At 35.1% G+C, this 11,038-nt stretch overlaps 1 protein-coding gene across 1 annotated transcript; it reads left to right on the top strand.

The window, feature by feature from the left end:
- Positions 1-7,277: 7,277 nt before the first annotated feature.
- LOC145086851 (lipid phosphate phosphatase delta-like) lies at positions 7,278-10,388 on the top strand. The gene is made up of 8 exons (XM_079024690.1): positions 7,278-7,650; positions 7,873-7,968; positions 8,071-8,145; positions 8,245-8,369; positions 8,475-8,578; positions 8,660-8,788; positions 8,913-9,028; positions 9,865-10,388. The coding sequence occupies exons 1-8, from the start codon at positions 7,486-7,488 to the stop codon at positions 10,276-10,278; spliced, it is 1,224 nt and encodes a 407-aa protein (XP_078880816.1). The 5' UTR covers positions 7,278-7,485; the 3' UTR covers positions 10,279-10,388.
- Positions 10,389-11,038: the final 650 nt, after the last annotated feature.

The raw sequence follows: 11,038 nt of genomic DNA, 5'->3' as shown, positions 1-11,038 counted from the left end.
CGCCCCGCGTACGTGCGAGGCTCAGCCTCTATAAAAGGCTTGCGAGGGCAGCCAAGAGTTTTGTTCATTTTCTCTCTTCTTTCTCCCGTTTTGCATCGATTTGCGTGCCAGAAATACCCCGAAGCCCCGGTATTGTTCTTGAGCCCCGAAGCAAGTCCCGAGATCCCGAAGATCCCGAGAAGTGCGGTTCCCGAGCCGAAGCTCTGCCCGTGAGAAGTTCGATTTTTGTGGAGATCTTCCAGATCTACCGAGGAATACTACTTCTGCAAGTCGTAGTGTTGTCCGATCATCTTCTGATCAAGTGAGTGTATACTACCTCTCAAAAACACGATAATAATACAAGCATGGTTTGAGTGTATTAAGTATATTGTTGTTTATATGTGTGAGTGTGTGCTTACTTTCTTCTAATGCATAAGTATGAAGTATTTGCTATGAAATACGTGCTATGTGTTTATATATTGTTGTTTATTTGAGGTATTGGTGGAATGGAAGAAATATATAGATTTTTAATGATTTAAACTATATATGTATTTTATATCTACAAATATGTTGGGTAGGACATGGGTAGATGAGATCCGTGAGTATGGATCAGATCAAGAGGTTAGTTTTTAGATCCGTGAGTAGGGATCAGATCAAGAGGTTAGTTTTAGGTCCGTGAGTATGGATCAGGTGAAGAGACAAACTTGCTATTAGTCCGGGAGTATGGATTAAGACTAAGTTAATTGTCCTAAGTCCGGGAGTATGGATTGGGCACAGTTATAGATCCGGGAGTATGGATCAGATATGGAATAAGATTAAGTTAATTGTCCCTAGTCTGGGAGTATGGATTGGGCACAGTTATAGATCCAGGAGTATGGATCAGATCAGGATTAAGGTATAATTAATTGTCCATATTCCGGGAGTATGGATTGGGTACAATTATTGATCCGGGAGTATGGATCAGATCAGGAGGTTAGTTTTAGATCCGTGAGTATGGATCAGGTAGTTTTAGATCCGTGAGTATGGATCAGGTGAAAAGGTTAGTTTTAGATCCGTGAGTATGGATCGGGTGAAGAGGATAGTTTTAGATCCGTGAGTAAGGATCAGGTAAAGAGGTAAATTTTAGATACGAGAGTTTAGATTGTGTCATTGTGAGGATCGATGGGGTGGGATAAGAGTTGCCTTTATACGATGAAATTGTACAAGTTTGAATGTTCTATATTTATAAATGTATGATATAACATTGTGGGATGAAAACCCTATATGCTCACCAGGCTCCCAAGCCTGACCCACTCAGTTTTCTTTGTATCGCAGGTATCAATACGAAGACATATTTCACAGAGAGATTTAAAGGAGATATAAATCAATTGTGTAATTAAATGTAAGTTCTGTTTATGCTTATATGTCTGTATCGGAACATGACATCCTGAGGTTTTATTATTAAATGAAAAATACATTCCCTTTTAGAAATGTTTTGATAAGTTATTATCATGTCTTGTTTTGGGAACAAGTTCCGCAACCGTTTTCTTTAAACGATCACTCTGATTTATAAAACAAAGCATAAACAAATCGGTCTTTTCTGGCCGTGAAAATGGGGATGTCACAAAAGTCATCAACCCCTGGACGTTTCTGCCATCTTGGGTTGGAGGTGTGACACATATTCATATTGAAAAGTCTCTACGTGCGAAGGAAAGTAAAAAATCTGATAAACCCAAAGGGAAAGTTGAATCTGGACAACTCTCGGTTCATATGGTTGAAAACATACCAAGAAATCCGAACCGAAAAGGACGTGGAAAACATATGTAGGAACATGTCCCAAACAACTCCAATAAAAAGAAAAAGGATCTAGTTTGTTGGAGGTTGAATAAGGTTGGGCATTGCAAGCATGATTGTCCTGTGAACTTGGGAAACATTGGTGTTGGAAGCAATGGAGCAAATGGAAAGGTGAATGGGCCTTCGACCCAAGTTAAAGGAGGTCAGTTTTTGACTAACTTTGATAATTCTAATCAGATTTATTTTTATTATGTTTCCCTCATTCCTAAATCATTCTTTGTACATGTTGATGTTGCTTGGTGGATCGACTCCGTCGCAACGAACCATGTGCAAGGATAAACGGTTGTTTGATACACTAACTCTGCTTGAAGATGGATCAATGATGAAAATGGGAGATGATTATATTATTTATATTTGTGGTGTTGGTGTCGTGTTTCATGAATTTACTTTTGGAAATACAATTAGGCTTTTTGATGTTTTCTTTGTTCCTAAGATTCGCAAGAATCTTGTTAGTTATAGTTGTTTGAATTCTAATGGTTTTAAACAAGTTATTGAGTCAGTTAAGTTCATTTGATCTAAGGGTGGAATGTTTGTTGGCTTTGGATATTTCAATAATAGAATGTTCCATTTAAATAATACTGACAAATTATTACCTGTTAAAAATTCTGCACTTTTATCTTCTGCTTCTAATGTTGATAAATCTATGCTTTGGCATGTAAGATTAGGCCATGTCAATTTTATAAGGATGCATGAGATGTCAAAAGATGGATTAATTCCAGCCTTTGATATGACTTTTGATAAATGTAAAATATGTATGCTTATAAAAAGTGACAAAACAACCCTTTCCTAATGTCACTAGAAATTCAAATGTTTTGGAACTTGTACATAGTGACCTGAGTGATTTTCACTTCACTCCTTCTTTAGGAAATAAAAAGTATGTAGTCACCTTCATTGATGACTACACTTGGTTTTGCTATGTGTATTCGTTACATTCTAAGGATGAAGCCTTGGAAAAATTCAAAATATACAAAACCGAGGTGAAAATTGCAATTGGACAATTCGGATAAATGTCTTAGGACTGATAGGGGAGTGAATATATGGATCTCATATACTTCCAATCAGTGGGTATCATTCATGAGACCACAACACCTTACACACCCCCAACATAATGGTATTGATGAACGTAAAAATCGAGTTTTAAAGGAAATGGTAAACTAGATGTTGTCATACTTATGATTGAGTGATGGATTCTGGGGGGGGGGGGGAGGCCATGTTAACGTCCTGCTATTTATTAAATAAGGTTCTGAATAAAAGGAACAAAACGGTCCCATATGAACTTTGGTTCAAGAAAAAGCCAAATCTAAGTTATTTTTAGGTTTAGGGATGTTAGGCAGTTGTAAACCTCACTAAACCTCACTGAGCCCAAAAGGAAAATTTTGGGAGAACGTGGAATTGATTGTATATTCATTGGATATGATGAGAATTCGAAGGCATATAGGTTTTATGTAATAGAACCTAATGATTCGGTTTCGATTAACACCGTTATCGAATCATGGGATGCAATTTTTGATGAGATGTGGTTTTCATCAATTCAAAGGCCTAAGGATCTGAATTTTGGTACTTATAAAGTGCAAAATTTAGAAATTCAAGATGGTGGTAATGTGCAAGAACCACAAGAGCTTCGTAGAAGCAAAAGAGGCCAAATTGCGAAAAATTTCGGATCCGACTTCCAACTGTATTTGGTGGAAGGTTCAAGGGATGAAATTAACCTTGAATACTCTTATTTCTATATTATTGAAGATATCCTAATACATATCAAGAGGCCATGGATTCTCGCGATAGTGCCTTTTGGAAGGAACCAATTAATGATGAAATGTCATCAATCCTTGAGAACAACACATGGGTGTTGTCTGATTTGCCTCCATGTTCTAAACCACTTGGTTGCAAATGGATTTTAAAAAAGAAAATGAATGTTAATGGGATTATTGGCAAATTCAAAGCCCGGTTAGTCATTCAAGGGTTTAGACAAAAACTCGTTGTTGACTATTGATACGTATGTTCCGGTTGCACGTATTTCTACTATGAGATTATTGATTACCTTGGAAAGTATCCACAATCTGGTTATTCACCAAATGGATGTGAAAACAGACTTTTTAAATGGTGAACTTGATGAGGAAGTTTACATGAAACAACCATAAGGTTTCATTATGCTTGGTAAAGAGCATACAGTTTATATACATATCAAATATTTGTGTGGGTTGAAACAAGCCCCTAAACAATGGCATCAAAAGTTTAATGAGTTTATTTTGTCTTCTGGTTTCAAGACAAACCAATGTGACAAATGTGTTTATAGTAGATTTGATGATGGTACTAGAGTTCTAATGATAATTTGCTTGTATGTAGATGACATGTTGATTTTTGGTACCAACCAAAATCAAGTAGATGAAACAAAAAAATTGTTATCATCTGTATTTTCCAAGAAAGATTTGGGAGAGAGTGATGTAATTCTTGGAATAAGAATTAAAAGTATGAACAAAGGTTTGGTAATGACTCAAAGTCATTATATTGAGACAATTCTCAAGCGGTTTAATTGTATTGATTGTTCTCCTATAAGTACTCCTATAGATCCAAGTGTGAAATTAATGTCAAATAAAGGCGTTCCTATTTCACAATTGGACTACTCTAAGGCTATTAGTAGCTTGATGTATGCCATGACAAGCACCAGACCTGATATTGCTTTTGTTGTTGGCAAGTTGAGCAGGTACACTAGTAATCCTAGTGCTCAACATTGGCAAGCAGTGAATAGAGTGTTTAAGTATCTCAAAGGAACCATGGATTATGGTTTGAGCTACTTGGGGAGTCCTTCGGTTTTAGAAGGTCATTCGGATGAAAGTTGGATGACCAACATGGAGGACCATCCCTCATCTTTTGGTTGGGTACTCTTTCTTCGGGGAGGTATCATTTCTTGGACTTCCAAGAAGCAATTTTACATTACAAACTTAAAAATGGAATTTGAGTTTGTTGCATTAGTGGCTACTGGTAAAGAAGTGGAGTGGCTATGGAATTTAGTCTATGAGATTCCTTTGTGGCCTGAACTGATAGCACCTATTTCTATCCTTTGTGATAGTGCATCCGCTTTGGCTAAGGAATACAGCCATGTTTATAATGGCAAGTCTAGATACCTAGGTGTTAGACATAGTATGATTAGAGAAATAATCGTCAATGGTGTGATTTCGGTTGAGTTTGTGAAATCGCAAGCAGATCACTTGACTAAAGGTCTGACAAGAGACTTAGTGCATAAGTATGTAATCGGGATGGGATTAAAGTCCATTTAGTTCTATAATGGTGAGACACCCAATTCCCTCCTATTATAATGTTAGGAGTTGAATTCAATGTGGAAAGCTCATACTTATATATTGGAACACATGAAGTATTCATCCTAGGTATGTGTTCGGTTCTGCAAGTTAGTCAGGTTGAAATTTAACTTCTTAATAATTCCTTTGATAAATGTATGTGTAGATACATGAAAAGGAGTTACCTATGTGATTGTGAAGTGTAGCTGCATTTCAAGAGGTTGTGGACTTGACCTTGATACGATCACTGGAGGATTGGGACACACGACTTTATAATAGTGTCAAGTTATATTTTGCTAGAAATTCAATAAACTAGTATGTATTTTACTTTCTAGTATTCAAATGGGTTGATGAGTTCAATTTTTAGAGCACTCTGATTCTCGAGTATTTTCAAGTGTATGATACTAAGTGGAAATTCAATCGTTTCGGTATTTTCATTATGTACTAGTTTGGTTTGTTTTGATAAGGTTATGTTTGTTCAAGGTTTACACTAAAATGGGGGAGGATTGTTGGTGATTTTAGTCTCAACATGTCATTTTATGTAATTGGAACTAACATGTAAGCTAAGAGGCTTCATAATTTGTACTCAAATATATGTACATGTTTGTGCGGAGTGCACACATGTATAGGATTGAATTAGAAGTAGGTTCGACTACAAGTCAGGGGTCCATGTGCAGCGCCCTTTTAGCGGGGTCTAGGGGCAACGCCACTAGCGGGGTCCAAGGGGTAGATCCCCTGGCTGGGGTCCTACTTCTGGACATGGGAAACCCTAAATCCTCATTAAATTTTGGATTTTCCTGAGGGTGATTATGGTAAAACTGATGAAATTCGCGGGAAAAACGAATTTTACATATGGGAACATAGTGGGAAAAACGAATTCTTGAGGGTGATTATGGTAGAACTGACGAAATTCGTCAATTTTGGAAACCCTAAATCCTCATTAAATTCTGAATTTCTTGGTTTGCTTCCAAAGTAATCCATGACGGCCAACCCTAAGAGACAAACCCTAAATCTCATTTATTATATAAATGACTATTCTCTTTGAGAAGAGGCACACAATTTTTAACTCTCTTTTCTTTAGATGAACATAGAATCCTTCTAGCAATTTGGCTTACGATTTCTGTGCCTAGATTCATAAGTGTCCTCTTGGTTTATCGTAGGCTGAATTTCTTGCAACCCAGACATAGGGTAGAAATATCAGTTCGGAAAGTGTTCACACGATCTAAGAGGTATCCAGATTTCCTACATAAACCCCAAATGTTCCAACAACCATAAAGACTATTTCAATCAGCACAAAAATGGATGAATGATTTTGGGAGGGAGATGCTAATCATTTATTTTCATTCCTAAAAATAATCAAGAATACTTGTCTCTTTAATGCAACTCTAGCAATTTCACTAAAAAACACTAAAATTGCGTATTTTTAACATCAACTTTTTTTTTTTCAATCCAACAACACTAACAATTTACACTAATTTTTTTTTAATATTATAACATAAAATAAAATAATTATTAAAGTTGTCATAGTTAGAAAAACTAATCAAATTAGTATTAAACAATTCAAAAAAGTATTTTAATATGATGAATAGTGTTATACAAAATATAGAGGTTACTATATAATTCATCATTTTTCTATTGAGTTTAGGGGGTGTTTGGCTTAGCTTTTCAAACCCCAAAAGTCCTTTTTGGAAAAATTACAAAAAGTCAGGATTTTCTGACTTTTCCAAAAAATTTCTTTTCCTTGTGTAAAAACTTCAAAAGTAGCTTCTAAAAGTAGTTTGCCAAACACCTTTTGCTTTTTTTGTTTTTCAAAAAGGACTTTTGGCTTTCAAAAGCTAAGTCAAATATCCCCTTAGTGTCTATTAAAATGTATTTTCTGGACAAAACAATAATTTTATGTATCCATTGGAGTTGGTCTTCACAATCATTTCCTTCGCATCCTTACAATAACTCGAGCATATGGTGTTCAATATATAACTAAAGCACCTAACTTTTATTTATTGTTTAATTTAGTTTTCTAAAAGGGGTTTAGTGCAAATTCACTCTAAGTACGAGGGTATGATGCAGACTATCCATTATCCGAAGGTCCTACCCGAGTACTTGGCGACAACTGGCTACTACTTGGTCAAATTATATGTGCCAAAGAATTGGGTCAAATGGAACCATTTTTATTCGTAGGAAAACAGGTGTTATCTTGGAATGTTCCTAACATGGCTGTCAACCGAACTTTTCTGCATAACAAAACTCGAACCAAGTCTAGTCCAATTGCGATCTTTCTCAAGTTACAATTATAATTCAAATTTCATTAGAAATCATTGCTCATCTTCTTTGATCCCTTAAATTTCGTAAGTTTAGGGAACAAAGAAAAACATAGAGAAAAATGGAAACCTTAATACCCACATGGCAAGCTTCGGTTTTGGGTGGGGTTTTGGCATGGATTGTGGTGTCTTCGATGTTCAATGTGACGCGCATAATTAGATCTTTAACCCAACCATGGGTGTCGAGTTGCGTAATCTCCGGTATTCCAATTATTCTCCAGATCCAGGTATGCGCACCATGTGTTTGATCATATGACAATAACAAGTTTGACATTTTCAATTACCCGTATCCATTCATCTCATCAATTTATGACTTTTTCAAAAAAAATTGAACTGAATTATTACTTTCTGCTTGAATCTTTCATGCGTATTTGCAGAAAGCCCCCATGTCACTAATCTCATCTTGTTTTTCATCGTGCTGAATTCTTGATCAATTACATATTTTGCAGAAATACCAGCATCCGTTTTTGGATGCGTTATTCACTGGTTTATCTTGTCTTGTTTCCGTCCCTTTCTATACCGGCTTCCTTCCCTTGCTATTCTGGGTAATTAAGTAATTTCACTTCTTCTATATGAAATTTCTAAATAAAGACATTATCCCTCTGAATAATGCAATAAATCGGTGATTATATTATATTATATTATAGAGTGGACATGGGAAACTCGCAAGGCAAATGACACTTCTAATGGCAGTTTGTGATTACGCAGGCAACTGTATAAAGGTATACAATCAAAATCTTTCTTGATTACATTCTTTCTGAATGCTATTTTGGGTTTATATTTATGATTTATCTTTCTTGAACATTTGCTATATCTTCTAGGATGTAGTGTCAGCTCCTAGACCCAAATCTGTGAGGATACTCACTGTAACTTCAGATGAAAAAGATTTTGCCATGGAATACGGATTGCCTTCTTCACATACTCTTAACACAGTCTGCTTATCAGGGTATGTAATGTAATAATAATATGACTTAATCCATTTTTCAACCTTTTTCCATTTGACTTAATCCATTAAGTTATTATAATTATAATCTCTTTTTGGGATTTTCAGGTACCTCTTCCATTACATCTTGTCATACAATGAAACCTCAAATGCATATTTTCATCTTCTAGGATTTGCATTCGTTTGCGTGTTTGTAGGTCTTATTGGATTAGGTAAGTTTGAAAAAAATTTCTTATTGCCCCCTTTATCTTTTAATATATTTAATTAACTTGATTTCTTAATCTTTTTTTTAGGAAGAATATATCTTGGAATGCATAGTGTGATTGACATCATTTTTGGTCTTTTTCTTGGATTGGCAATACTTGCATTTTGGCTTTGTGTCCATGAACATGTTGACAAGTTTGTAGTTTCAGGACAAAATGGTACGTGACATGACATAACAGATTGTATTGTGTTTGTGTTTCAGACTGATGTGATTGGGACAATAATTGTGTAAAAGACGTAAATGCCCTTGTCATCATAGTAATGTGTAGTTATGTTTTGCAGTTACATCCTTTTGGGCTGCACTTAGCTTCTTGTCACTATTTGCGTATCCAACACCAGAGCTTCCAACTCCAAGCTTTGAGTATCACACTGCGTTCACAGGCGTTGCTTTGGGAATTGTAAGAATATAAATTTACTAACTTCCATTTCTATAAGAGTAAATTACATGAATGGTCCCTATGGTTTGGGGTAATTTGCACGTTTGGTCCCTAACTTATTTTTTTTAACTCGGAAGGTTCCTATAGTTTGTTTTTGTTGAGTGCTTGGTCCCTGTCTTACCTAAAAAGACTATTTTACCCTTGATTTTTTAATTTATTTAAATAAGCACACCCCAACCCCACTTCCACGTTACATTATCTCACCTTACCTACCCTATCTTATTTAAATAAATAAAAAAATCAAGGGCAAAATAGTCTTTTTAGGTAAGACAGGGATCAAACGCGCAACAAAAACAAACTATAGGGACCTTCCGAGTTAAAAAAATAAGTTAGGGACCAAACGTGCAAATTATCCCAAACCATAGGGACCATTCGTGTAATTTACTCTTTCTATAAAGAATACAACCATTCCATTTTGAATTTCCCCATGAAAATTTTATTATTAGAAAAGTTTTTAACTTGTAATCACCTATTTACTCATCATCATTAAGAATGTTAATGGTGTTAGATTTAGGTTCAACGATTCTTCAAGTGTATTTTAGAAAGAATGAAATTTGTAGATTTAATATTTTATCGATTGAGTCACTTAACTTTTTAGGGTTTAATCACTGCAACAAATAGTTAAGTGACTAAATCGATAATACGGTGAAAGTACATTTTTCCTTTTAGAAATCTTTCCAATTTCACAAGTGGAAAATTGTTTTTAATGAGAGAAAGATGCTAAAAGTAACAAATTTGTATGTATAATCATGTGAATACATTGATTAATCTAATTCTATTATATTAATATTATCCAGGTGACTGGGGTCCAACAAACATATGATAACTTCCACCATGAACATGTGCCACGTGTATTCACTTCTCAACTACCAATAGCTGCCTTTTGTTGTAGGATCCTAGTTGGCATCCCCACCATACTCCTAGTGAAATTTTGTAGTAAAGCTCTTGCAAAATGGATTCTACCAATTACAGCAAATGCCTTAGGGATTTCTATAAAATCTTCAGGATATGTCCCGGGTTTGACCGGTTCTTCCATGGTCAAAAAGTCAAACGAAGTCAAACAGTCAAATGGGTATCTTCAGAAAATGTTGTTTTTTAGTAATCAAGATTCGTTCGATGTGGATACAGGAATAAGGTTGCTTCAGTATGCTGGTCTTGCTTGGTCTGTGGTGGATCTTGTTCCTTCAATCTTTTCTCAACTCAATTTGTAATCATAATTCTTTGGTTTTTTTTAGGTGTAGTTAACAATAGTTGATATATGTAGACATTAATGTATATTGTTTGTTTGAATTTATGTAATATAATTCAAGTATTTTTGTAATTGATATCATCTTGATACAAGAAGTTTAAGTTAAAAACATTAAGTTTCCAAATGTTAGAAACTAAAATATAGATATGCATCATATCATATTATCATTCATTTGTTGTTAGTTTCGTCCATCAATTAAAATCGATAATGTTTTTATTCCTAGTCGTCGCTGATTTTATCGTTATTTTCTTCACCTCTTTTGCTTCCATCCATTTTTTTTTATCTCTCCGTCCCTTTCTAGATAACGTCTGCCTTTTTTCAAACTTTCCACATACATCGCCTCAAGATATTGTAACTATACTCATGTTTCCATCTTTAATACGCTTCAGAGGATAGTTGTATATCTGAACTTAACATGTGTGAAACCCTAGAAACAAATTTTTCAGGAACCGACACTTTATTGTGTTCGACTGATTGTTGACATGTACTCAGATTAATTAGCAGTTGAAGATAATTGAAGATAGAAAAGACATTTAAAAGGTGTGAACTATCACAACCAATCAATGGACATCTTATTATCACATTTTCATATCAAGCGACCGCCCAACATGCCACCTCATTACCCTTATATATCTTCTTGGGAAGAACTTTGGACGCCCAAAAATTTTGGAGTTGGGACTAGAGGCACATGGAGATGAGGATAATGAATGAACTCTATCATT

Source organism: Lactuca serriola, chromosome 2, assembly GCF_051521515.1.
Source record: "Lactuca serriola cultivar US96UC23 chromosome 2, Lser_US96UC23_V15, whole genome shotgun sequence".
NCBI lineage: Eukaryota > Viridiplantae > Streptophyta > Magnoliopsida > Asterales > Asteraceae > Lactuca > Lactuca serriola.
This window is presented reverse-complemented; position numbering and strand designations above follow the sequence as displayed.